Raw genomic sequence first — 27,001 nt, 5'->3', positions numbered from 1 at the left:
CTGAGAATCCAAAGGAGGCACAATTCATCATTTCTGCATTTGAGAGCCACCTTCAATGTGTTTTCTGTGTCCTGCTGTAGTCAAACACTCCTCAGTGCAACTATGTACTGGGGGAAGCGGGGCAGAGCCAGGGAATGCAGGGGTTTGAGGAATGGTTCCCCATGAGAAACATATTGGTTTCCCCAGAAAGCATCAAATAGGAAAATCTACAAGAGGATTGTTGTAAAGACAAGCTTTTTCCTTGATGAGCTCACACTATGTATTATATACACTGCAGCAAGGAGCCAGTCCCATGCCTTCAGACCTCTACTATTAAAGTCCTTTCAATTAACTGGCATTTATCTTAAAAAATTCAAACTATTTCCAGGCAGAAAAATTCCATATTATGGAACTGAAAGTAAAATAAAGAACATTTGCAGGTTGCTAACTAAATTGTAGGGGCAGTAAAGCTTACAGTAGTTGAGAATGTATTCCTACATCAGGATCTTACAATTTAATGAATAATACTCTCTCTAGACAAAAAAAAAAATGTCATATTTGGTGTTAGCTCAAAGAGGGGCCTTTCGTTTTATGTCTGCCTTTATAAATTGACTTTTCAGTTATCCAAACACATATAATAAGTGCTATCTAGATAATAAGAAATTAGTTTAAATGCTGTTTGCATTCAAATGACACCAACTTTATTCTAAAGAAGACATCTTAGAGCACACACAGCTCAGAGTGAGATATCAAGCCTTCTTCAAGCGCGAAGAGAAAAACACAGTCAGGAATTAATCATCAGGAGGCAACTTCCAAGAGACGATAGGATGTGGATAATGTCCTTCTTTATGCAGGCGTGCATTATTTTACCCAAAGCAATACACATGTAAACCTGACACAGGACAAGTGTCTTGTAACGAAAGCAGAGGATGCTGCCAGATCCTCCACACCTTTCCCACTATTCCCTCCTTCTGTGAGGCTGCAGGTCTGGCCATGGGCTGTTGGGTGACAAGAGCATTTCAACAAACATCATCCCCAGCAGCTGATAAGTAACAAGCACAATGCCCACTGCCATGCAGTTGTCATTCCTGAACAGTAATAGAGGACTCAAACAGGCTGTTTCCTTTGCATTTCACCTCCAAGAGCGAGAAAGGGAGGAAATGTCTCATCATGAGGAGCTGAAATTATTTTTTTCCTGAAAAGAAGATATCAGTCCTGTAACAGAAAGGTCTCCCAAAACAACACAGCATTCAAATGACTCAAAACCTTGCAATTTTTAGCAAGTGCCATCTGTAGTGATGAAATAATGAAATTACAAAGAGAAAAGAAGACTTGTGACTCTGGAAAAACATTGGCAGGGAATTTCCACTTATGGTGATTTATCTTGTTTATTTTAAGCAATAATTTAGGAGAGTGACATTGAAACTCTGACAGGTCACAAAATATTTCCTCAATTCAAGACACAGATCACAGACATGGCATGTCCCTGTGACAGGTCCAAGCTCAAGCATGCACTTTTATAATTTAAAAAATAATAATGTATTTCATATTTACCTTTTGTTGAATCATCTTCAATTGGTTGTTTGAATAAAGTGATATCCTTAAAAGTACACAAGAACAAAACCACTTTTTCATGCTCATTTCTTATAGGTGCAATTTGCATGTAGAACCAAACTGGGGTTCCTGAAGCAAAGAAAAAAGTGACATTGGAATGTGGTGTAGCACAAACTTTCCCCAGCCCATATACAGAATACTTCATCATTTACATGCTATTGTAATACACATGTAGTTAAGGACCATATGTCAATATTTCTGCATCTTCCAGAGTTTTCAATTTTACTTCCTCAAAGGAAAACAACATATTCCCATTTTCACAGCTGCATTAATCTAACCAGAAGATAAGCAGAGATAACAGGGTTTATAAATCTCCATTCTAAAATAAAATATATTATTCTTCCCCTCTTGCTCTTGTTTTTTCCCAGCATGTCTCACCAGATTAGTGTCTGCAAGGTAAAAAGGCAAGAAAAAACAGGTGAATGGTATCTTTGATTCCTTCTTCATATATTATGGAGCTATCAAATCCAAAACTGATGGACTATACTGTGAAATGCTCCAAATTTTATGTTACTACAATATTTAAGAGGAGTTGAGTTGGACTCTAAATGTCATACCAAGACAAATCAGACTTGATTTCTTTTTTGCATTTCAGGTCATACCTCCACCTCCTCATTGCCCTGCCCAGTGCAGCACTCTTCCAACACAGTTATCTCGACTCAGTTTTTTAAATAAAACCAAGTATTTTTCAAATCCTACCACTCATCAAATAAAGAGCCAAAACAAATCCCTCAGGGTTGGAGTGGTTAGCATGGCTTTTGGTAAATCCTCGCTGTCTGTACAAGGCTCCTGCAGGTGCTCAGGAGCTGAAACTGGTGTTCCAGGCTGAAACACACATGGCAGGCCCCTGTGTACATGCAGGTCTGCTCCATAAGGGGTAAAATCCTAGAATACTTTAAGCAATTTTCTCAGAAACACCTTGTTCACCTGCAGGGATGTAAATGTCAGACGCTCTCCATCCAGCAAAGCTCTGTGTCCCCTCCCTCCCAAACGCACACCTACACACGCTGCACTGTAAATGCCTTCACAGCCAGCTAATTACCTTTGGGATTTGATGTGCTTTCAGCCAGTTGACAGAATGGCTTTTCTCCTGAGCTGCCTAAGTGCTGACACATTGAGACAAGCTGCTTGCCCACTGTTATCCCACATGGGCACCACTGGCCCCCCCAAATCCCCTCTAATGCACCATGTCCGGGAGCTGTGCCAGGAACTGCAGGATACATCCCAGAGGGCAATGAAAACCATTTGGGCTAGGACTACTGTGGGGAAGGTTAAAATCCACAAGGGTTCATTGAAATTCAACTGGGATTAAACCAGTAACTTACTACCAGTAAACTGGATGATGGAGAGATGTGGGACTGCTTTTTGTTATAATTCCAAAGCCATTATGCTGATTACTTGATTACCTTAATTCCCAGTTGCTAACCTGAGATAAAAGACTTTTTATAACTACTAAAACAGAGTGCTGCAGCTCTCTGGAGAAATACTTTACTTGCACTCATACCTGGGAACCCATAGGCATCTTTTGAAAAGCTCTGAAAGCAAGGAGGCAAAATACTCTGTCACCAGTGCTGACAAAAATCAAAGACGGAGGCAAGGCGGCTACTGCTGCAGAAGCAGCAAAATGAGGAAAAGCAGGCAAAGAGTTTTCCTGAGTATTACCATATAGATACATACACATTAGAGAGAGGGCATATATACGTGCTTAACATGGTTGCTGAACAGCTGTGTGGGTAGAGGTATATAGGGTACATTCCCTATATACGAGGGAATGCAGCAAAGCAGAAGAAAGTTGTAGCACGCTTTCAGGTCTGAACCTGAAACCTGCAGGCTGGGTTAAAACACCAAGGGAGTGTGTAAAGTCACCAGTCATACGGATGCTGCTGGAGAACATCAGCTCTTAAAGATCATCTCTGCGACAAAGGAGAGCAGGATGGGACAGCAACTTGAAAACCTCAAAATCTCCCTCTGCCAAAAGCATAAAGGAATGGGTAAGGGAAAAAAAAAGGTTGTGCCACATTATCAGAAGTACGCAGCACCACTGGACCTACGGTTTCAAAGCGCAGATGGGAGGGTGCTCTGCAAGCTCCATGTAGGTGATAAACACAAGCCCTTACACAGAGTACCTGCCTACACCATGCAGAAGTACATTCATACCAACGGATAACTATTCTTTATTTTGTTATCTGCTCCAATATTCATCCTGGAGGATAAGCAGGCGGTTTCTTGAAGGACCTTCTTCCGCCAGGCTCCGATTATGATAAATGGAAGCAAACCCTGAGCACACCAGCTGCTGAACCAGAGCCAAAAGGTGAGTCTATTAGCATTAGTGAGAGGTTGAAGTTCTGGGCTTCAGGTGATGGAGAAGAAAGCTGACAACAGATGTTATGGATGGGAACTGACTCAAGCCTGAAAAGAAATATTGAGTACTTTTCCACAAAGTCCTTCTGTAATCCTGCATAACTTATGGAAAGTGTAGGCTTGGAGATCTGGGCAAAGGTGAAGATTTTATTATGGCAACTGCAGGTCAATAAATCTCTGAAGCATCATCAAGCTCCAGCAGACAATTCACAACCCAAAGCAAAAACCATCTGGCTTGTTACAGGACAGTAACCAAGAGAAGGCTTTTCTCGTTTCATACTTAAATAAAATAGAAAGGAATTTACTTCAGGAATGGCCTGTTCTAGAGCAGGACCCTCTTTAATAAGAGAAGCCAGGGTTGGGGAGAGCACAGGATCTCTGAGATTCCCTTTGGAAATCACACAAACACAAGACATGGCACTGCTGGGCAGCACCACGAGCAAAGATACCCAACAGGAGTCTGTCCCAGGAAATTCCCCTGTTGTGAGGGGGCATCCAGGTGAGCTGCACAGGAAACGGGCAGAGAAGCAAGAAATCTGTAGAACAGACACATCCATATGCTTAGGAAACAAAAAGAGGTCATTTGGAGGGCTCTCCTGGACACCTGCAGGAACAGCTGGACTTCAGAGCTGCTCTTGCTTCTCTTTTTAATTAAGGTGTTGGCTAAAATGCCTTGCAGCAGGCAGAATTGTAGAACTCTAATGACATTTCCTGCTGCTTAAGTACACATAGAGGAAGACTTAGTCTAAAAAGGGAAAACAGAGGTAAAGCATAAGAGGAGGTATCCAGGATGCTCTGTTCAATGTCATGAAAGGTTTATGTGAGTTTGCAGTGAAATGGGGCAGTCAGGCACAGTTAGCTCTTTCCTGAGGCACACCATTCCCTACCCTCAGACACAACATGCAAGAAAAAGCTCCAACATAAGCTTGTCAAGGTGCTCCCTGCCAGCACCAAGGCCCATCCAGGGGGAAGCACAGCCTCAGGTACTGGGCTCTGGGCAGGTGAACCAGGGAGGAAGCTCCCCAGCCCCACAGTAACTGCACCCTGTACAGGGCAATGAAAGCCAAACTGAAGAAAACATCTCCATCAGGACTGTTCTTGGCTTGTTCTTGACACAGTCACCAACCCAATCAACTAGGCTCTTTCTGCTCAGGGTAGAGGAACCCGCTTTTCTGGAGTATGCTTCATCTGAGAGTTCTGGCTTTCTATCTTGGGAAGGTGGTCTGTGCTAGTGGAGGAGGCTGTTCATTTACACTGACAACAGCAGGAATCGCAACCACCAGCTCAGGAAAGATGTCCACACTGCACAAGTCCAGTGTGAGACCACACAACAGCGTGGGTTTTGCTCAGTATGTGCTATGAAGTTGATAAGCCAGAAGCAGTACAGCCCACACGTGTGGTAGGACAGAAAATGTGACTGGAGTGGCTCATGGATAAGACAAAATGAAGAAAGTCTTCTCTGGTTCTGGCAACTTCCTGCAAACCCAATGCCACCAAGAGGAAGGGAGCCAGCTCCTGCATCTAATTAAGTTACAAATTCCCTGGTTTTCTAACTAATCCCTGGGCTACGTGCCAAATTTAGTACTCTCACCAGAGCTCATATGTGTTGGTTTACACACCACAGAGGCATCCTGACACTGCTGGGAGCATCCACTCGCGGCAAACAGGGTCTGGGTTCTCACTTGTGGAGACATGGGGGAGTCTTCTAAGGGATGTGGGGGAATCTCATTCAGGATTTCTTTTCGCTCAACCCAGTCAGTTTCCCTTCAGGGAAACAATCTTCAAAACTAAATATATTTCAGAAAGGAGTCAGACTTGAGATAGCATGGAACAACTATTCCTGGCAATCTGAATGCTTGTCCTGAAAAGAGAGCTCTCTTCTTGAGCTGTGGCAACCAAAATACCTGTTTCTTCTCTAAATCTTGCCCCAACTTGCCCATATGTCAAAATGAAAATTTATTTTAGTCTATTATATACTTTAAATATGCATTGTCACTCCCAGTACCATACACAAATATATACATACTGTTTTTCTTGTAGAGGAGAATTTCGAAGCAGTTTGACTCATAGTTGTCGAAAGTCTGTCTGACTTTTTCAATGGTCTTCTTGTCTGTCAGTTCACCATACATAAAACTGAAAAAGAAATAAGGTTTCTCTTTTTTTCTAGACAAACAACTTTGTTACAGTCACCTTAAACAGCCTAGGCATTCGAGACGCTGTGAACTGTCATTTACCAAGGTTTAATTATGATTTACACTTCATTTAAATATTTAGAGTGTCACAAGGACACCTACAATAGTGAGTAACCATGACCACCTTCTTACTGTAAATGACTACAAATAAATCCACTGTAATGCTTCATTAAGTGCTTTTTCTGAGTATATCTTTAAGGATATATGGTTATATATCCTTACAGAAAAATAGCTGACAGCTTATGAAACCATTATCTCCACAGCTGCAGGCCACGGCAGGATTGCTGTCAAAACAGAGAAAATGGAACAAAACCTCTAAAACCTCCCAAATTTTGTTCAATCCTCTTGAAAAACCTTCTGGAGGAGGAATGCAAGCTATTACAGGTAAAGGCTGTTGGCTGAACTGATGGCAACAAATCTAATCTTCTCAAGATGCATTTGGGATAATAAGATAATCAGAATTCTTTTACTAAATACCAATTACAAATAGAGGTGGGATTTAAACAGTGAAGAACAATGATTGTAATGTTCTGAAAATTCAGTACGGGTAGCAAGCGTATGAGTTGTCTCATACAACTATATATGTGTAGCTGTGCCTGCACTACTACCAAACAACCAAATTTATCCTCATTTTCCTTACTGCATACTGCATTTCTTTAATAGTTTAGTGGAAAATATTAAAAAGCTTTCAGAGATGCATCCCTCTCCAGGCTGATAATATAAAAATGTAATTTTAACTCTGCTATTTCTTGACACTTGACCATCTCATCTTCGCATTCTTTTCCAGGTCAGACTTCCAGCTGGTGTAAGTAAACCCAACCCCCTGACCTAACTTTTGAAAGCCTTTGTAAGGAAACATCCAGGCTTTTATTGTCATTCTTTCCTGGATTAAAAATAAGCGAAGGCGGCTCTGTGCAAATGCCCAATTACAGAACTGAAGTAAAATGGAACATGGGATAAAAGCTTTCAGGCACTTGGATGAATATACTTTTAATTGATCAGACTTTTTTTTTTCCCATTCTCTTTGTTCACAAATAGTTTGGGCTTCAGCTTGAAACCTACAAGAGACAACCCTGAGAATATGAAAGAGAAAAGCTATCAGTGCTTCTGTGGTTTCAATGCAGCTTCTCCTATTGATCAGCAGATCTCCAAAGGTTCAATAAACATTTATTTTATGTCCACTGCTCTGAAAGAAACAATAAAACAGCATAGTGCTTACTGGCTCAGCAAGCATTAAAGTACTCAATGAAGGCCAGACCATGAATCTTTTCTTTGTACAGCCAACCGAGGGAGGCAGTGAGGCTGCTCCCAGGACAAGGTGCTGCCTGACATGGGTGATGGAGGCAGGCACAGGGCATGGGAATGAATACAACATCTGGATATTACTACAGGTGCCTTTTCACTGGTAACACAGGGACTTCTATTGATTAGATTGGTTATTAGGAAAGACTTCCTCACTGAAAGGGTGGTCAGGCATTGGAATAGGCTGCCCAGGGATGTGGTGGAATAAGCACCCCTGGAAGTGTTCAGAAAACACAAAGATATGGCACTTGGGAGCATGGTTTAGTGGTGAAGATGATAGTATTGGTCTAACAGTTGAGTTGATGATCTTAGAGGTCTTTTCCAACCTAAATGTCTCTGTGATTCCATGAATGGTGTGGCCTAACTGTTACCTTTGGGACAGCACTGCAGTGGAGATGCCACTACAATGCCTGACATCAGGAAATGGTTTTCCCCAGTCACAAGACTTCATTAATGTACTGATTATCATTAACATACACAGTTGTCTCAAGGAGATGCAAAACACAGCTTACTGCTCATATTCAAATGACCTGCCTTTCTTTCCCAATTTCAGATGATAATCTTTTATACATCCTATACATGAGACGACAACAAAAAGAGTTTGATATTTCTTTTTTAATCTGTGCCTTTTTTAATGCACTGATGCATCTCTTTTTTGTGTTCTTGAGACTTAAAAACAATGTTTTGCATAGTCCTGGAGGAAAAAATAGCAAGAATTTGTTGCAGTGCTTGATTTTACATGACTTATAACACAGAAAGTCATCATTAATTAGTGTTAAAATGACAAATCCTACTTGATGTTGAGAGGTGGACGACACCAGTTACTGCTGCTGAACATGATCAATCAACTTTATGTTTTAAATTAAAGGCAGCTTATGGTTGCAGTAAACCTGTAATACCCAAATCATATATTATGCTCAGATATAAAGAGACATTTTAAAGGCTTGTGGAACAATAAAAACATTTTTCAGAAGGTAATTTTTAACAGCACCAAAGGAATCTCAGAGCCTTTCACTGTACGAGTTATATAAGATCTCTGCTTATCACAGGTTTAATTTAATTTAGTCTGTCCTATTTTGTACACATGGAGGGACTCCTACTTCTCCAGTCAATCACTCTGTCTTTTTCTGCCTCATGTTTTTTTCTGTTATTTAGTGCTTGTCGAGTGCCTTGAGTGCAAACTGTACAAGACATAAATATCAAACCCACTCTGCTACTGGGAATCTCACTACGTAGAAAACAGGCTTATCAAAGAGAAGCAAGACTTACTGAAATACTCAGAGAAAGACACAATCTTAGATATTTTTTCCATCTTCAAAACAGAACAGTTGTCATTTAAGATGCTTAGGCTCCCACCTCCCTCTGAAAGCATGCCTTGAACAGAAAAGCCTCATCCAAAGCTTCATTTAGTGCTCCTCTGTCCTTTGTCAGGATCCAGAGCACGGGCACCAGAGCAGGTCCAGGTTTGCAGTGTGTGCCAGGGCAGCAACAGCTGTCTGAGAGGAATTATCCAGGACAGGTGAAGCACAGAAGGGATCCAATCCTACCTGATTTACAGCATTCAAGGCATTGATTACAGCAGACAAACATCTACCCAGGAGGAACAGCAAATGCACCTCAATAGTTTAAAAAGCCTGAAGAGCACACACTGTTTCTGAGAAGAAACAGTGCAGCTCCCTGGGTCCCACTGGCACACTCAACGGGGTTTCTTTGCAACAGCTTTGGCAGTAAGGAGGCCTTCTCACACACACAGAAATCAGGTCACAGTGGTGCCATCTCAGTATCAAATCTAGTTTTTTTTCAAGTCCACCACACTGTACCCACCATGCAAAATCCCATTTATTTCAACACAGTGGGAATTTTGCCACTAGCTCCACTGGAGCCAGGATTTCCCTTGCAGACTCTTTTTAATCCCACTTGTGACGGCAGTAAATCAAAACAAGGGAGAGCAGAGATGCTGACCAAGTGTTTCAGTGAAAACAGTGCCTATAAAAATCTTGGGTGCAAGGAAGGGTAAGCAAAGCAAAGTCTGGAGTGAATGCCAAGTGTAAAATGCCAGGGTAGGTCCACTAACCAGCCACTCAAAGGGTGCCTTCTCTTCCAAAGGCTGGATGAGAACACAGAGCTTAACTGATAAGCAATAATATTTAGAAAACACTGGTCATGAAACCAGTAGTTTTCCTGGATGTTGGTGACTTCCTGATGCACATCCAGGCAAGTTTTTTTGGTTAAATAGAGGTTAAATGTCACAGATGCCCTGTTTCTCCTGGACTGTCAGCTCATTTTCATTTGGCACAGCAATGCTGCACAAGCACATGAGTTATTCCACCTAAAAATTCTATTCATTTTAGCACTCATTCACACCAATTTTTCTATATATCAGCCCAAGCTACACATGCAATTTTGGGTGCCATGTGCACTCAGAAAGAACACATATCAACTCCCATCACCCAATATTATGTAGTCTGACTTCTATGTACACTGTGCCTTAAAAGGTGTATATATATATATATATATATTATATATCATAATATAAAATACATATATATATATATATATATATAAAAAAATACATACATATATGTATATAGTGCCTGTGAAACTAGGGAGACTGGCACTTCTACTAAGTGATTTTCCTGCCAATGGGCCCATTGTTGCTGATTACAAAGATGAGAGAAGTGCAAAATCAAAGGGGTTACCAGCCTGTCACAGGACTAACTTATGGCTGAACTGGAACAAAAATCATTCACACCTCCAGGGACTTAAGTTTATCCTCCCCTCCCTGTGATATGTAGTAGCCAAGACCACCTGAAGACTGAATACAATGATCACAGAATCAGAAAATTATTTAGGTTGGGAAAGACCTTTAAGACCTCTAAGATCATCAAATCTAACTGTTAACCCAACATTGCCAAGTCCACCACGAAACCATGTCCACAAATACCACATCTACATGATATATGAACAGTCCCAGGGTAGGGTATGGGGTAAGAAGAAGGATAAAGCAAATACTTGCTGGAATACCAGGAGAAAAGCATGGTTGAAAGATGATTTGAAGGCACTTATAGTCAGGGGGAAACTTACCAAACATTGCAAAAACTATAAACTGTCCTTTATCCCACTTATGATCACTAATAACAGTAACTGGAATCAGGGGGTAGACATACATAATTTTTATCTGTGTTTTTAATTTAGTTGAATTTTTGACACTGAAAAGCTGTAAAAGTAGACCCTTCCGAAACCTGCAATAAAGGTATGGTACAACAGCACTCTCATCCCAGATCACAGAGCAGAAAAGCAAATATTACACATAAAGCAATTTTTATGTAAAATGTATAATCTGGGCATAACATAGCAAAAATGGACTGTGAGGCTGACTCAGAAAATACTACAAATAATAGCCCCAGATATCGAAAACTCTCCAATGACATTCTACTGAGTAAGCAGGCACCATTGGGTTTCAAAACCATTTTCCTTTTGGTATCTCTCAATAGAGAGCAGCTCCAAAGACAGTGCTCTGGAAGGCTGCATGTTGCGTGTCAGATCACACTGAAAATCTGTCCAGCCCTCTGTTAATCTGAAAGTGGGATGTCTCCTAAGAAGCAGGAAAAATCTGCATATGTAACTTGTAGAATCACAGAATGATTTGGGTTGTAAGGGACCTTACAAATCATCCAGTTCCAATCCCCTGCCATGGGGTCTACACCTAGACCAGGTTGCTCCAAGCCCCATCCAACCTGTCCAAGAGACAGACACAACAGTATTGGTCATGCTTTGAAGTGTAGAGAGGGCTTCCCAAAATCCAGAGGTAGATGTATAGAATGAAAATTAAGGAAAAAAAATCTTTGCTACAAACTGACAATTACCCCTTGATTTGCATCTGCACAATTCACCTGTATGACCTATTTCAATGTGGTCAAAACAGGATCCTTACAAATGGTAACAGGAAACTATCACATTCACAATAAGCACCCATGAGCACAAGGGAGTCATTATCAGAGAGCTATTGCTAAACCTTCACTTACTCAACACTTTCCTAAAATAACATTTTATACTTGTAATTATTTTAATGTGCACAGGCTATGAATGTGCTGGCTCACAGCAAATTTATTTCAACATACAGGATGGCAGAGAGCAAAGGGGAAAGTATGTATGAATATCCAGCAGCTGTGATAAGGCTATTCCTTCAGCCCCACTGAGTATATCGACTCTGTTGCTACTGTGTGAATGAATATTTCATTTCAGCAGCACATGCCCATCTCCTGTCTATTTCCCATCAGAGGACACTTGGCTGCACAGAGCAATCCTAAATTCCCAAGGCTTTCTTCTCTTCCCTGCACGTGAGAGCAGTGACTACACATCAGCACGTGTTGCTTTCTGGAGTAAGCAGCGACTGCCATCCGGGGACAGGCTCACTGCCCACCCTGCTCCCACCAGCATCAGTCAATCATCAGTGTATGGCAGCACTCTTCTCCCAAAAATTATGACTGTAGATCACAGAATCACAGAATGGTTTGGGTTGGAGGGAACTTTAAAAGATCACCTAGCTCCAACCCCCTGCCATGGGCAGGGACACCTTCCACTAGACCCCGTTGCTCAAAATCCCATCCAGCCTGGCCTTGAACACTTCCAGACATACAGTGCCCTCCTCCCAGTGCCTGGAGTTGGTCAGTCCCTGAAGGCAGAAAGGGAAAACCTACACAAACTTGTATCTCAGCTATTCCTTATTTGCCTTGCTCACGCACACATGCACACGCACACGCACACGCATCAGGGATTCAGTCCTTCCCCAAAGCATCTCCTTTTAAAGGATGCAGCAGACAAGGCGCAGATGAATGTCTGACCACAAATCACAGCTGCTCGCTCCTGAAAGACCACCAACAAAAGGAAAAACCCATAAAGCTGCAATGCTTAGAGTAAATATATCGGCAGCTTAATCACCCTCTTGGGAGTAAAGATGCACTTTGTGCATTACTGTGCTCTCTGTGTGCTTAATAACAAGGGCCAACGAGGGCTACAGAACAGTCCACTGACTCCTGGCATGGCAAGAGCAGAATTCAGAACAACCTAGCAAAAAAAAGTCTTTGAAGTATATTAGTTAACTTAAAAACCCATTCTTTATTGCATGATTAGATAGAGCATATTATTACCAATACTAGCCAGGATAAATTTCAAAGTGCTTTGCCGTGTTCTGGATAAGTTGCTGCTTTCATTTTTTAAAGCCTGTTCTAATACTTCAGTTCCTGCAGGACAAGGCCTGTCTTAGATCAATCCTTTTTCCAAAACCTCCCTGTTCTTCCCAGCATATTATAAACTTACAAGTGCATCAAGTGTCAGCAGACAGACAGTGGGCATACCTGCAAGTGCTACTCTTCTGCATGACGTCAGCTCGATGGTATCCAGAGAGTTTACAAAAACCGTCATTACTATAAACTACGGGCCAGTCCACAATCTGGGCGTTTCCCAACAAAAAACTGGACTCTGAAACGAGAAAAAGAGAGACAGGGCTGTTGTCAGTGGCAAAGTACAATTAAATCCTCCATGTGTTACACAGCAATCATTCATGGTGGTAACTTCTATCGTGACGTTTCGGAGGGAACTGAAATCAAAATGGGCATCAGAAAAGAAATCATGATGAAACAGGATAACTCCTAGTAATGTAAGCAGCTTCTTACACCCCAAAATACTGATATAAGCACCAATGTTTTAACAATTTAGAAAGGATTCATTTATTCAAAACATCTGGTCAAGCTATCATGTTTGATTTTTATTTCATATGTATCTTGGAATCAACCCTAAATTAACTTGCAAACTGAGTGTTGAATGCTAAACTGTATGTGAGCCCAAAACTGATGACAACTCTCTCACTTGAGATAAGTAACTTTTTCCTCCTGACAGGTCCAAGCTGGTTTTGCAGAGCACAGGCAGCATTACTGGGATGAGGGACAGAGAGTGTCAGGAGCCGCCAGGGAAGATCAGGTTGCACTCGTCACATCTCATAGTACACCACGTCCCACATCACATCTGGGAGTGTGGATATTAACTGTGATATGGAAATTTAGCATGATGAGTGCCAAAGGGACTTACACATTCAAATAATACAAAACAGGTACCTAAAGGGCCTACAAGAGAGATGGAAAGAGAATTTGTATAAGGGCATGTAGCAATAGGACAAGGGGTAATGGGTTCAAAATTACAGAAGGGCAAGTTTAGATTTGAGAAACCTGGTCTAGTGGAAGGTGTCCCTGCCCGTGGCAGGGGGGTTGGAACAAGATGGTCTTTAAGGTCCCTTCCAACCCAAACCGTTCTATAATTCTATGAATTTCAGTGGCAGTCTACTAAAAATGCAAATAGGTGGGTTTGGCACATCCTAGTAGCATGCATCCATTGCTGCAAATACAAAATATGGGCAGGGAGTATTTCTGGGAGGCTGAACTCGGGTTTAAATATCGCTTCAGTCATCTGTTCTTTCAGTCAGTGCCTACAGTTTATATGCATGGACTGACACCAACACATTATGAGTTAGTCCTAAAATAGTTTTATTCTTCCATCCCTGCTTATAGTAAGGCATTTCCAGAGAAGGAAATACCCATTTTACTTAAACACAATGTTGTGGGATTTTACGTTCATTGACACTGTAAACATTCCTAATTTTGTTTCAGAAATAATATTCTCCCTTCATAGAGGTTCTAAAATTGTGGTCTATTGTAATCTTCAGTGTTTTCTTTGTTTTTACTGTTAGTTTCCAATTTCATTTTGACTGCAGCTATGGAACTAACTGGTGCTAAAAAGCTAACTAACTAACTAACAGTAGTGCTAAAAAGCTGTTAAAATATAACTATTAACAATCATTGCTGCATAGAAATTATAGGAAATGTTCCTTTCAGCAGTTCTTGTGGGGAAAAAAAATTAAGGATATTTTTACAAATTTTCCTCATAATAGCCATGAATGGTTATGACAACTACAGACATAATACTAAGGTGCACACATTCATTTTCACATAAAATGATATGGGATTTGCATGAGCTACACCCTACTGGAATGTACATTATGCAAACATTATTCTATTGAATTAGGAACATGTACTAAAAAAAATTATATTTCTTTTTCCTTTATAAGCATGAATTTAGAAAAAAAATAATCTGGAGATTATTGGATTATGTATAGAAAAGCAGATTTAAAAATATTTAAAAGCCGACCAATGGGAGAAATAAAAGTTTAGATTTTGTGAAATCTAACACTTTTAAGCTCAAAGCATTTATTTGAATCCATCACAAATATTCTTAAGCCTAAATGTCAACTTTTAAAATTTGCTTTCCTACCCAAAGGGAGAAGCCCTCACTACAAGCAGCAGGAGACACAGAGAAAAGCCTGAGCATTACATAAAATCTCCCTGGCTTCCCACAGCCCTCTCTGCCTGGGGACTCAGCCCAGCTTTCCTCACCGTGGCACAGACAGTAACACAGGGGACATTGTGGAACCCCTGGGATCCAAAGGGTTCACTGTAGCTCATCCCACTGTGTTATGTTTCCCCCAACACCCTGTCTCTTCTCCAATTTGGAAAAGTGGAGACACCACAAGCCCTCTAAACCTGCCAGGCTCTCCCCATGGTTGCCACCCTGCCACCACCACATCCCAGCAGCTGGAGAGGATGGGAACACAAGCAATTCTTAATTTCCCATCCCACTAGGAAACAACCAAGATTACAAGCCCTCTGGTTAAATTCAAAAAGACTATCTTTATAGAATTGTCTTTTGCCAAAATTCTGCTCACGTATCTCGACACAAAGGGCACAACCTGCTGAGGAGAGGCTGCAATACCAAATGCACTCATGGATGCTCTGCACATCTCTGAGCTCCCCAGAGGACCACAGTCCAAAAGCAGATAACCCTGCTCCAAAGCCTCCCCATCCACAGACATAAACTCGATTGTGTATTCCCACCACGTCACTGTTTCAGGACACAGAGTACACAGCAGAAGATTCGTGTTGCAGCCAGCAGCTGATCAACAGCATTTAATGGTTGTCTTTTATGGACTTTATACTTCTTCACATCAGAGGGTCTCAAAATACTTGATAAGGCACTCAACAAACTGATAAGTCCACAAGAAACATGTGAGGGAACAAAACATAAAGCCAAACTATTGATAGATGAGTGGGTTTTCTTTTAAAATCCCATAAAAATTGGAAGGAAAAAAAAAGACACTAGAAGTACCTTGGTTGACACTAGTATTTGTAATATTAGATCAGATATATAGTATGTGTACTATAAAACTGACCAGATATTAGAATATGTTTTCTTTTGTCCTCACGAATTTTCTTTTACTTAACTGACTTCTTTTTACCCTTGTTTCCTAAACAAGTAAGGCTTATTCATCCATGCTCCACATGTGACTATGAATCATGGAACAATTTAGGCTGGAAAAGACCTGTAAAATGACAGAGTCCAACTGCAAGCCCAGCACTGCCAGATCCACTATCAATATGTGTGTGTGTGTGTGTGTGTGTCCTATTCCAATGGAAGGAAAATCTTGAATCAATGTTTACCTCTTGTTAAAGACCAGTGAATTCAACTGTGGGCACAAAGCCACAGGAATCCACGTTCCATTAATGTTGCTGCTCACTGAGCAGCTTGATAAAATTCAAAGAAGGGTCAGCATGTGACCCTTGGGTTTTATTGTGTACCCAAGTCTCAGCATCCACAGGACTCCCTATATTTAACCTACCTTATATTTTATCAGGAGTCATGCTACTTTCTCCAACTAAGACACAATTAATTCTTTCCTATTTCCAGAGTTTCTCCAGATCAAAACTCCAGACAGATTTAACTCTACACTATCCAGTCCATACTCAGCTGCAAACATCCAAAACGTGTACTGGATTACAAGACACTTCAAAAGACCCTCTCTTTTTTGGTCATAATTTCTTAAAATCACACCACCACCACTAACCACTCATCGAAAGTCCACTTCTGCAGTTACCTCCCCTGAGATGGATCCACAGCCAGTCCTGGACTACTAAATCCACCTGCATGCCTGACTTTTGTTTCTCTACAGCTCAGAGACATGGTTTCCTTGCTAAGGTCAATCACAATTGTGTCTTTGGTTACAATTTCCATTAGTCTTTAGCAAATTCCACTCTGTTCCATTTCCAGCTGGCTGCTTGAACAAGGTGTAAGAGACCAGGGTAGGAAAAGCCTAATTTCCTCTCCATCTCCAGTTGCCACAAGGCAGCCAAAACCAGAGGTGTTCAGACTCCCTTCAGGGTAGAGGCAAGCTCTCTTTGCCTGCTCAAGTCTTCAACAGATAAACCAGTGTTTTATGCCTCCTGCAGAAGAAAAAGAAAAGGAACAAACAGAAGGTCTGCAAATGGCAGAGTGATGAGCATAGCAAGGACACCAGCACTGGGATCTCCACAGCTCTAGTCCTGTCAGATTCAATACACAAGAGCTACAGTCTGCAAGCAAGTTTTTTGAAAAAATATGTTATATAGGAGGTATTTCAAATAACAAGTATTTCTTAACAGAGTTGAGCTACTAATAACTGGACAACACCAAATTCATCCATTACACCCACACTGGAACAAACGGATTTAAGCAAACCACAACTTCACTGAAAGAACAGTATCATAGGAGGGACTGCCAAGGATAGCCAGAGTTACAGATGGTAATGCATAAATACAGCTTGTATTCTGCCATACAGCACTACTAACTAGTGCAGTATCTGTGCTATGGCCCAGAAAGGAAAATCTTTTCTTTCCATTTACAGCAGCTCCCAATCTCACCAGTATTTTACTACGGAGGTTGGGAACTTCCCCACTGGTCAGCTGGACATGGGCCACTGCTGAAAGCAGGACAGTAAATCTGACAGACAGTGGTCAGATCCAGCACATGAAACTCTACGCAACTGGGATCCAGATGACCATGGGGCAGTGTCACATACTCTGAAAACATTAATATGCAGCCAACTTCAAAACTTGCATGATGATTAGTCTGAAATCTCTGGTAATGTATTCATCCTTGCTTGGATTTCTCCAATGCACTGAAAATGCATTTCCACTTCTCATTTCCTTAGAGATAAAAAGTCAATTTTTGTTATTTCTAAGCTTGTCTTGATGTCATTGCCTCCACCAATCATTTTATTCACCCATCCCCCTTTCTGATATATTGCAGAGAGCCCAAATCACAAATCTGTAGGTTGTATAAGCTCTTTGACTAGACACCTCTAAACCCCAGTGTCTGTCTGTAAGAGCAGGGAAGCAGGGCTCTGCCAGCAGATTCATCTGTCTCAGAGTTGCTAGATTCCTCTTAAGGCATCAGGCTTTTTGTTAGCTATTATAATTCTCCTATTTACAAGGTTTAATACTTATGGCAAAGAATTAGGGTATTAGAGGCATACAGTTAGCAAAATTTCAGGTTGGTAAACACAATTGAGGAAACAATTTTTAAAGGCACTGTATTTGCTGTTGCCACACTTCTGTTTTGTATAGAGACTCTTTTGTATACAGGTAGGCAATGCTGTAGAGCAGCAAGCCTTTAATCTTACTCTATCTTGCAGTAGCTAACACCCAGCACAGCACTGAGCCTTGTTTTGTTATTTAAATAAAATAAAAACACCACAGTGTGCAAGCAAATCTTTTAACTAACAAAATGCCCAAAGCAGTGTAAAATTCATGTTATGTAATGACAGGAGAGCAAGAACAGCTAAATCATTCCAGGAGATATGCTTAGCCAAGTGAGAAATGTTGTCTCTAATCATCTTTTCTCAAGAATGCTTGGATACCACTTATAGCCAAAATTGTTTAAATCACCATTTCAGAATTCCATCTCATCTGGAGAAAATAGGCAACTGATCTTTTTAGAAAACTCGCAACTGAAAAGATGTTCTAAAAAAATGAAGTAGTAGAAGAACCAAAGTAATAATAATGATTATAATAACAAAAAGAAGCAGTATTTCCATCCAGGAACAAACTCCTAACTCTAGCAAATTTACACAGAGCTGTCCTTCAGAACTATCACCCTTCCACTGCAGAGCAAATGCAGACTAGACCAGACAGGGTCTGTGAAACGTCTGGAATTTGCCTTTTTTGCTAATGTTGTCTTATAAAAGCCCCAAACCACTTAAACTGCTGTCAGCTGATTCTCCTTATAACTACACAAGGTCAGCACATTGCTGCAGACTTGTTTAGAGCAACCTGGAAAACCAGTGGTGATCCCCTGCGTGTGTGTGCCAGGGAGGAGTATCCTAAAAAAAGTTCTCCTTTTTAATTTTCTTTTAGCTTTCCTGAGCAAGTCTTGGCCCTGACAATGCATATTTCTACTGGCGTTGTTTGTGGTGACTCCAACCACACGCTCCAGATGTACTGCATCCCCACGGAATACAGCAAAAATCCTAAGCCCTTTCAGAGGGCACAGCCCTCTGAGATTTGCCTCAAAGGGGACCAACATCCCTCCAGCTCCAGGGTCGGCTGCAGACAAACCTCTCTTCTTGAAGCAGCAACCTCCACCAACACTTTGTACTCCTTACTATGAAACCACAGTGCTGTTTTCTAACAAAGCTATTATTTCCCCAGTGTCTTTAAAGCATGCAAAACATCAGTGTCATCCAATTTATCCAGCACATTAAGCGTTGCTTGCCTGAAAAATAAATCTCTCAAAGGACTAACTCTTTACGTCACCCTTCTGTGCTAGTGTTGTCTTTATTTAACACTCATATCATGAAAATGCAAAGAGGGCTAAACCCAGAGCAAGGTGCCACCATGCTGACTATGTTGAAATGATCTATTTCCTGCCCCAAATAAGTGTTCCTCAAAAGAAACAGAAGACAAATAATCCAGCACTGGCTGAAATATTAAATCCATGTGTAAGTCACTTAGCTGAGAACACAGCAGCTTTCAGCAATTTAGCAAGTGAGCTAGAGAAGAAAGATTAGGGTCTGACTGAAATTTACCTCCTGAAAACTTAAAAAATTAACTGTAATCATTTTGAATGTGAAAGCCCACAAACAGACCCTGCCTCTACTGTGGCACAACATCACTGACCCCAGGAAGAGCTCTGAGGCAATAAGGACAAGACAGCATTCCTATAAGTTGCCTGAAAAATGACATTTCATACAATTCTGATCCCAGTTTTTCCCACACACATCCATTTATCCTAGAATTAAACTAATCCTCATCTATCCAGGTTATCATCTAAATGCCACTGCTGAATCTGTTCTCTATTAAAATTATGCAGAACACAACAGAGATGTTCCGAGACTAAATTTAAACTGGAGCACGCTGTAGCTCTCACTCAGGCACCCTCAGGGAGCAACCAAAAGCCAGATTTCTAGCGTTATACAAATGAGAGTGCTGGCTCCACACTCCCAGAGGAGAAAACTGTGGTAACGGGAGCTGTTCAGACACAGGGGCTCCTCTTGCAAACACTCAGCCCGCAGCTAGTCCTGGCTGCAGTTCCACAGAGCCTGGCTGCATCTCAAAAAAAAAAACTGCTTCAGCAGAGATTCATCTGCCTCTCCCCTGCTCTCTCCTCTGTGCCAGTGGCTGAAGCAAAGCTATCAACAGGACGGATCCCAGCCCAGCACTGAGGTGATGCTTCAGGAGAGTCTCCTCAGGGGCTACTCACAGCCAGAACCGCTGCCGGGTGTGGAATCAAGCCCTGGCCATTTGGGATACCCAGGGTTTGGCATTTACAAATAGCCAGTCGCTGAGTGTGATGATTAAACCAGTTCTGTTTTGTTTTGGTTTTTTTTCTAAAAAGCAGATTATTAAAGTGCCAACTCCAAAATATTCTATTATTTAATTTTATCAAATCAGAAAATTCTATTTCCTTTAGCTTTCCAGGAGAATAACTTAAAATCCCGGTTAACCACCAAACAGCACTATTTTACAACAGGCTAATTAAATGTATTTCCACAGCTCACTTCACTTCCTGACATTATTTTTTGGCTGTATACTCGTTCCAACAGCAATAAAAAAACCTGAATGTTTACTCAAAAAAAAAAAAATCAATAATTTCATTTTTTCCTTCTCTCTCACGTTTAAACATTAACCTGGGAATGCAACAACTCTTGCAGTGACCTCTTGTGGCAACGCTCAGCAGCGCTCAAGCCTCTCCCAAAACAAAAGGATACCTCTCCCACCGCCCCATCCCACCAGCCATAGGCACAGAACGAAATATAAGAAAGTAAAGAAATACAAGAAATATAAGAAAGAAAAGAAATACAAGAAAGAAAAGAAATGAAAGAAATTAAATAGAGACTAGACCCACAATTAGAAATTAGACCACAACGCAGCTGATCAAATCTTAAGGAAATCCATCTTTTCCTTTAACTAGCAATAGAGCATTCTTTGGGTTTCTAAATTAATACAGTGGCACAGAGCTGCCACAACCATCTTTTTCTTTTAATAAAATTAAAAAATTTAGACCATGCAAAACCCCCGATTTCAGCAGCAGTCAGATACGCTTGGTCTTTCTGCACTCAGCAAGCCCACTTGAAAAGTAAGGAAAGCAGAGCAATTGCAATTGAAAACTCCTCACAAATGTCATCTAATAATGCTTCTCAATGTAAAAATCCACTTTGCATTGATTCATGTATCAGCAGGCACCCTGCAGTCACGGGAATGGCAAAAGGAACCCTCTGCCTTCAAATGCCAAAGAAGCCCTAATGACATAAGCTCCTTGGTCATCCCTTCAGTAACTTCTGAGCTGACCTGGAGGATGGAAACTTTCACCCCACAGCATATCATGACTTTTAAGTAGAGATTTAGGGAACCGCTGAGCTCCGTGGTTTTTTTGGAGGATCCCAAATGACAGACATCCAGTAAACTTGAAGTAACTTGCTTTTAAGTACTTTCTCTCTGCAGCATGTGTAATTTAATTTGGATCAGATAGAAACATAGTTTGTTTTAATTCAGGGGAGAGAAGCCCACATGTATGACCTCCCACGAGACCAACATTTCATCACCCTACCTGTAAGACAGGTACACTGCATGAGCTAGTAAGAAGGACAGAAGAGACAATAGGTACTTATTTTATCCGTAGTACCAGTGTAATAAAAATTAAAAAGGTGTCTTAGCGCTACAGATGTGACTCTTGTTTCCTTCCCCCCTCCTGGGTAACCTGCCTTGACAACACAGTCACCTGGGAACAGGGTTGATCCCATCGAAGTCACAGGGACCCAGCAGGGCATAAAGGTCTATGTGAAGGAACTGCTTTGTAGGAACATGGCACAAAGCTGAAAAAGACCAGGAATTACACGCTAACTTCATTAAAGCTCCTGCTGAAATTCCCATGTAAGCCTTACAGAGATAAGATTTCAGCCCAGTGTCAAAATACATTTGTGAAAGACCCACTTTCCTGAAGAAGCTTCTAAGAGTTATTGTAACAGAACCAACATCCAGTAATAATCACTCTTGTCAAATAAATAAGATTATATTCTTCCACTAAATTCAGCCCCTCTTCCAAACTGTTAGCAGACTTTACTGCAGATTGTTGCAAAGTCCCAGAGTTGCTTTTCTCACAAACTCATCCTCTACTATAAAAACGATTTATGCCATTAACACACGCTTAATCCTTCTGCTGCCAGAGTATGTGAAGGGTAAGATGGATAGGCAAGACAGACAGGTTTCTCTGCCCCTGTGTGCGTGGCTCAACTCGCTGGATGACTCTGCCCATGGGACAGGTCCACAAAGCCCAGCCCTGATCTAGAGACTTGCCCAATTCTGTACCTGCTGCACTTCTGCAATACTGAGCTGTGGTCAGTACGAGCAGGAGCTCTGAATGCACTGAAGAAGCAAAAAAAAAATATCAGTAATAATGGGCACAGACCGGTGAGAACATCTTAGGAGAGAACATTGCCCTAAGGATGGTCCTTATTAAAAGTCCCAAATACTAATGGCAGCAAAAGGCAGCCACCTTAATGTGATTTAACCCAGTGCTCTCACAAAACACTTCTTCTTTCAGCTCAGCAAAACACCTGGTGCTCTTAAGATCCAGGGCACAGCCAAGGCTGTAGCGAGATCGTATCAATCTTTGTGAGCCTCAGATAAGCCTCGATTTTCACTGTGCTTTGAAAGAAAAAAAAAAAAAAAAGATGATTGCAGAGAGTGCACTGAGATCACCCTGAAGACAGGTCTGTGTTTTCTGAGGGCTCGTCCCTTTTACCAGCCGCAGCAGCCAGTCTAATGACGGACCCCGCTGCTCTCCACAGACTTCATCTCTCCTCAAGTGGAACTCAGCTGTAGTGTGGGAAAAAAACCTGCAAAGCAGTTCAGAGGTTGCCATCCACCACAAAAGGCTTTGGGAAACACCTGTAACCTGGTGCTGTCCAAACACCGAAGTATAACGCTGACCTGAAACACTTCAGAAGCTCCGAGGTTTAAATTCATCTCCAAAAGAGAGGTTCCCCGGGCAAAGGGACACCGTGGGACCTCTCCATCACTTTTGACAGCTGCTTCATCCTCCCCAAACACATTGGCTGGGAGAGGAACATCTGGCAGAGCATCCCATATATCCCACCCTCCAATACAGAGGGCAAAGAGCTATGGCCACCCCATTCCACAGCCACCCCGTTTCACGGCCACCCTGCTCCTTTCTACTCAGCTCTTTTGTGTTTTCCTCCTGACTACACACTTTCTTGTGAGCGCTTCTCCCACAGTTTTAATATCATTTGTAGCCAAAGCTGGGGTACAAAGGAAAGGTTCACAACATTCCTAAACAGAAAATGCCTAAATAATGCTGGAAATTCAATATATTATTGCTTTTAATACCAGGCTGACCACCACGCTAAGCCTACACACCCACTAAGCCCGTTCCCAGTTCTGATTTTCCACATATTAAAATTATTACAATTTTGTCTATAAATTTTGTTATTCGGATCCATCTCTGGCAACTCTGAGTAATTTGTCTCCACCTACATTTCATTTTGAAGCCATTGCTTCCATTTCACCTGAAGAAGAGCCTATCTGCTGACATACCTGCCTGATTTTTCCCACAGTACCTGCAGCCTATCAGAAATTATTACTTGCATTTACAAACCTTCTCCTGGTTGACAGGAAAAGATTTATGATCAAGAGGCGCAATGGGATTGCATAAATGTGACAAATCTCAAAGCATAACTTTCTTTAACCAGGAAAGTTGACAGAAGGGCTTTTCTTGATGCTCAAGATGTATTTTAAAAAACAATCACCAGTCTTTCCTTCATCCTGTTCCTCAAATTGCCAGTGAAAAATCTCTTGGAAACTGGTGAATCGAAGTATAAAAACAAACTCAGCAGATATTCAGCAGACCAAATCCCTGTCTTCTACCGAGCACTGGCAGGAGATACTTGAACCAGATTTGCTCTACTGTATACTATTAAGTTTGGATTAAACAGTGCTGAATCCAATGAAAATTACTATTTCTATAAAGGATAAATAAGGCTATGTCTTGGATGACAAAAATAAGAACTAAATCATGTTTCAGGCCACAATACTGACAACTTACATGACTTAAAAACAAATTCCCAATCTACTTTCCTCTTTGCCGTCCAACGGGGCAGATTTGCCTCTGTAGCATCATGCTTAGGCATCACCAGTGCCAGAGAAAAAGAAGCACGAATGACCAGATCAGCATGATATACGCTCTGAAATTAGACCAGGTTAAAAGCCGGAAGAGAATACATGCTTTTAAAGCACAATGTTCCACGCTTTTCCAATTTTTGACATCTCAAAGCTTTACTGAGCTTTCACCAGGGAGGACATGTGATTTAATTAGAGCATGATACAAAAGCATGGCATTCCCAAACCATGTTCCCAGCTCTGCCTCTGCCTTGCCGCATGACCTTGGGAAATCAGCTGTGATGCCCTGAGCCCCCATTTACGCCACAAATTGAAGAACAGGTTGGGAATGCCTCTGTGTGTCCTCTTCCACAAGGAGCTGTGAAGTGTAATTAAATTCCACCCAGCGCTTTGAAATTGTCAGAGGGAAGGTGCTATATAAACCCTTATTAATTAAGCTTGCATTTAATATTCTGGGAAATAAATACACTATTGCGGGAAAGCAGCTCTCAGTGATTGTGCAGCTACAGGGCTTGAGAGGGAGTCAGCTGCCGACCACAGAACTGACCCAAGCAACACGAGAGGGAGGAAGCCTCCCAAAAAAACAGCTGATGGCTTACTACATTCTAACATACAACATTTTATAACAAATTCCAGGTCCTCATCCTGCTGCTTTGGAAGTCCATGAATCACTAATTCACTACCTGCCATCAAAATCCGCACATCAGACCACATCAGTACAAATGTGAGGTACATCAAGAACTCTGCAATAGGAAGGCGGAAGGGAACACTTTTCACCACGATATCACATCCCATTAGTGTCTTGTTTAGTAATAAATGTGGCAACTCTTCTCAGTGCTCTGCTCTGGCCACCTTTCCCACTCCTGTCCCCAGATGAAGGCTGGCACAGCTGTGCTTCCCCATGGCAGGGTCGCTCCAAATTTGGGCTGACCAAGTAGTTATGTTTTAGCAGATGCAAAGTTGAGGTCTCTTACATTTCTGCAAACACTCCTATGTTTCTGTGGTTATGTGCCAGTGCAAAAACTACATTAAAAAAGAATGTAAGCACAGGGCTTGCCTAAAGCAGCATCTACATCAGCACACCCGAAGAGACCATGGGCTGCAAACACATTGTAACTTTACTGGAGCTATGTAGTCTTCTTGCTCAGTGCTTTGCACTGCAAGAAAGGGTGAAATTCACTCCAGCAGCAAGGAATAACTCGATGCCACACAGTCCTGAACTAGCCCTCGACACAGTCACCTAACAGAGGGGCCATAGATAAGCAACTGCAGACCGTTCTTTCCATATTTTCTGAGCCACAGGATTAGCATCACCCAAAGCACAGTCACTCCCTCACCGCTTTCCCGGTACCTTTGCCACAGACTTTAAAGTGTCACAGAATCGCAAAAACTTTGAACCCCTGAATGGAAACGATTGCAAGTCTGATTATTACAAAACTAAAGAACAAGAAGGAGGAGAAGGAAAAAAAAAAATGACCCGATGAGTAGAGAAGATATTAGAAAAGTAAATTATGACAATTTATTGTCAGAGGCGTCTCACAGAAAGAAGGAAGAAAAAAAAAAGGGTTAAATTTATAGTAGCGATAGCGATCTAAGTGCGGAGGGGGGGGGACAGTGGAAGGACCGCCGGGGGATGGACAGCCGAGGGAAGGACCGCCGGTGGGATGGACAGCCGAGGGAGGACCGCCGGGGGATGGACAGCCGAGGGAAGGACCGCCGGGGGATGCTCCGGCGGAGCCCAGCGGGGCACCGCGGAGCCCGTTCCTTGAAGGCACCGCTTGGCACGGACCCATAGGCGCGGCAGGGAGGGACGAAGGGTTGGACAGACGGAGAGATAGCTGGATGGACGGACGGACGGGTGGACGGACGGACGGTCGGATGGATGCATGCATGCACGGACGGGCGGAGGGGGGGATTCTCTCACCGCTGGAGCGCCGGACGATGTTCTCCAGGAAGGTGTTCTGCGGTGCCACCAGCCCTCTCTTGCCCCCCGGCATCCTCAGCGCCTGGGCTCAGGGGGCCTGGGGGTGCGCGCGGCATGCGGGCGGCAGACGGCGGCGGCCGGCGGGCGGCGGGGGGGCCGGCCGGCGGCGGGAGCGCCCGGTGCCGGTTTGAGGAGTCGGCAGAGGGGCGGCCGCGGCCGCTCATGGTAGTGGCGCCCCCGCGGGGCCGGTCTGCGAGCGCGGTACTGTGGGGGGCCGCGCCGCGCTCCGCGCTCCCGCCGCCGCCGCCGGCCCGCCCCCCCTGCGCCTGCGACGGCGCCGGCACGGCTGGACGGGGGGGCACGGGGGGATGGGGAAGGGATGGGAGAGGGATGGGAGGAGGGGGGTGGAGCGGCGCGGAGGGGCGGGGGACCCGCGGAGCCCGCGGGGGAGCTGGCGGAGGCACCGCGCCCCGCCGAGCATCCCCCGCCGGCCCCCGCCCCTTCCCGCGCTCTCCGGGGATCCCCCTGAGAAGTTCTGCCCTGTGCCCCTGAGCGAAACTAAGCGAAAACCCAAGCCCCCTGTTTTTGCACCTACAAGGTGTTTTGGGTTTTTTTTTTTAAACCGGCGTTCCCATGTTTGCGGGAAAACACTTGGGAACATGCTTGCGTTGCACAGTGGAAGGGCGGCTGCACTTTGCCCTCAAATGATAACCGCGAAGTGCAAGGTAAGGTGTAAAATGCCACCAATGCCACCAGCCTTGCCTGAAGCCATCAGCCTTTCAAACTTTTTTTTTTTTTTTTTGGAGAATTTCTCCCTCTCTTCGTGAGGGGCAACGGGAGGCAGATTTGGGGCTGGAGACGTCCTTTCTGTCGTTTTATAAAGGGACACGGCTCGGCTGTGCCGGAGCCCCAAAGAAGCAGGTGAGTCAGTGCCGTGAGACACTGCACTCGAATTTCCGTGTAAGCTCTGCCCTGCTCCTGACCCAGCCGCCTTCCTCCCTCCAGCCTTTTCATGACTCCGACAGTATTTTTTAAATCTGTGGACAGTAAAATCCTGGAAGGAATTTCTCCAC

At 42.8% G+C, this 27,001-nt stretch overlaps 1 protein-coding gene across 1 annotated transcript in view; it reads right to left on the bottom strand.

Moving 5' to 3' along the window:
* KCNH5 (potassium voltage-gated channel subfamily H member 5) overlaps nucleotides 1-26,001 on the bottom strand; it is a 154,080-nt gene extending 128,079 nt beyond the window's left edge. Inside the window, exons 1-5 of the mRNA XM_029964152.1 lie at nucleotides 25,929-26,001; nucleotides 24,604-24,747; nucleotides 12,806-12,929; nucleotides 5,981-6,087; nucleotides 1,534-1,662 (exon numbers count right to left, since the gene is read on the bottom strand). Of these exons, the coding sequence (XP_029820012.1) occupies nucleotides 1,534-1,662; nucleotides 5,981-6,087; nucleotides 12,806-12,929; nucleotides 24,604-24,747; nucleotides 25,929-26,001 (577 nt within the window). The remainder of the gene's footprint in view (nucleotides 1-1,533; nucleotides 1,663-5,980; nucleotides 6,088-12,805; nucleotides 12,930-24,603; nucleotides 24,748-25,928) is intronic.
* Between the last annotated feature and the right edge of the window lie 1,000 nt (nucleotides 26,002-27,001).

This window comes from Manacus vitellinus, unplaced genomic scaffold, assembly GCF_001715985.3.
Source record: "Manacus vitellinus isolate BGI_N305 unplaced genomic scaffold, ASM171598v3 scaffold_6_pilon, whole genome shotgun sequence".
Classification (NCBI taxonomy): domain Eukaryota; kingdom Metazoa; phylum Chordata; class Aves; order Passeriformes; family Pipridae; genus Manacus; species Manacus vitellinus.
This window is presented reverse-complemented; position numbering and strand designations above follow the sequence as displayed.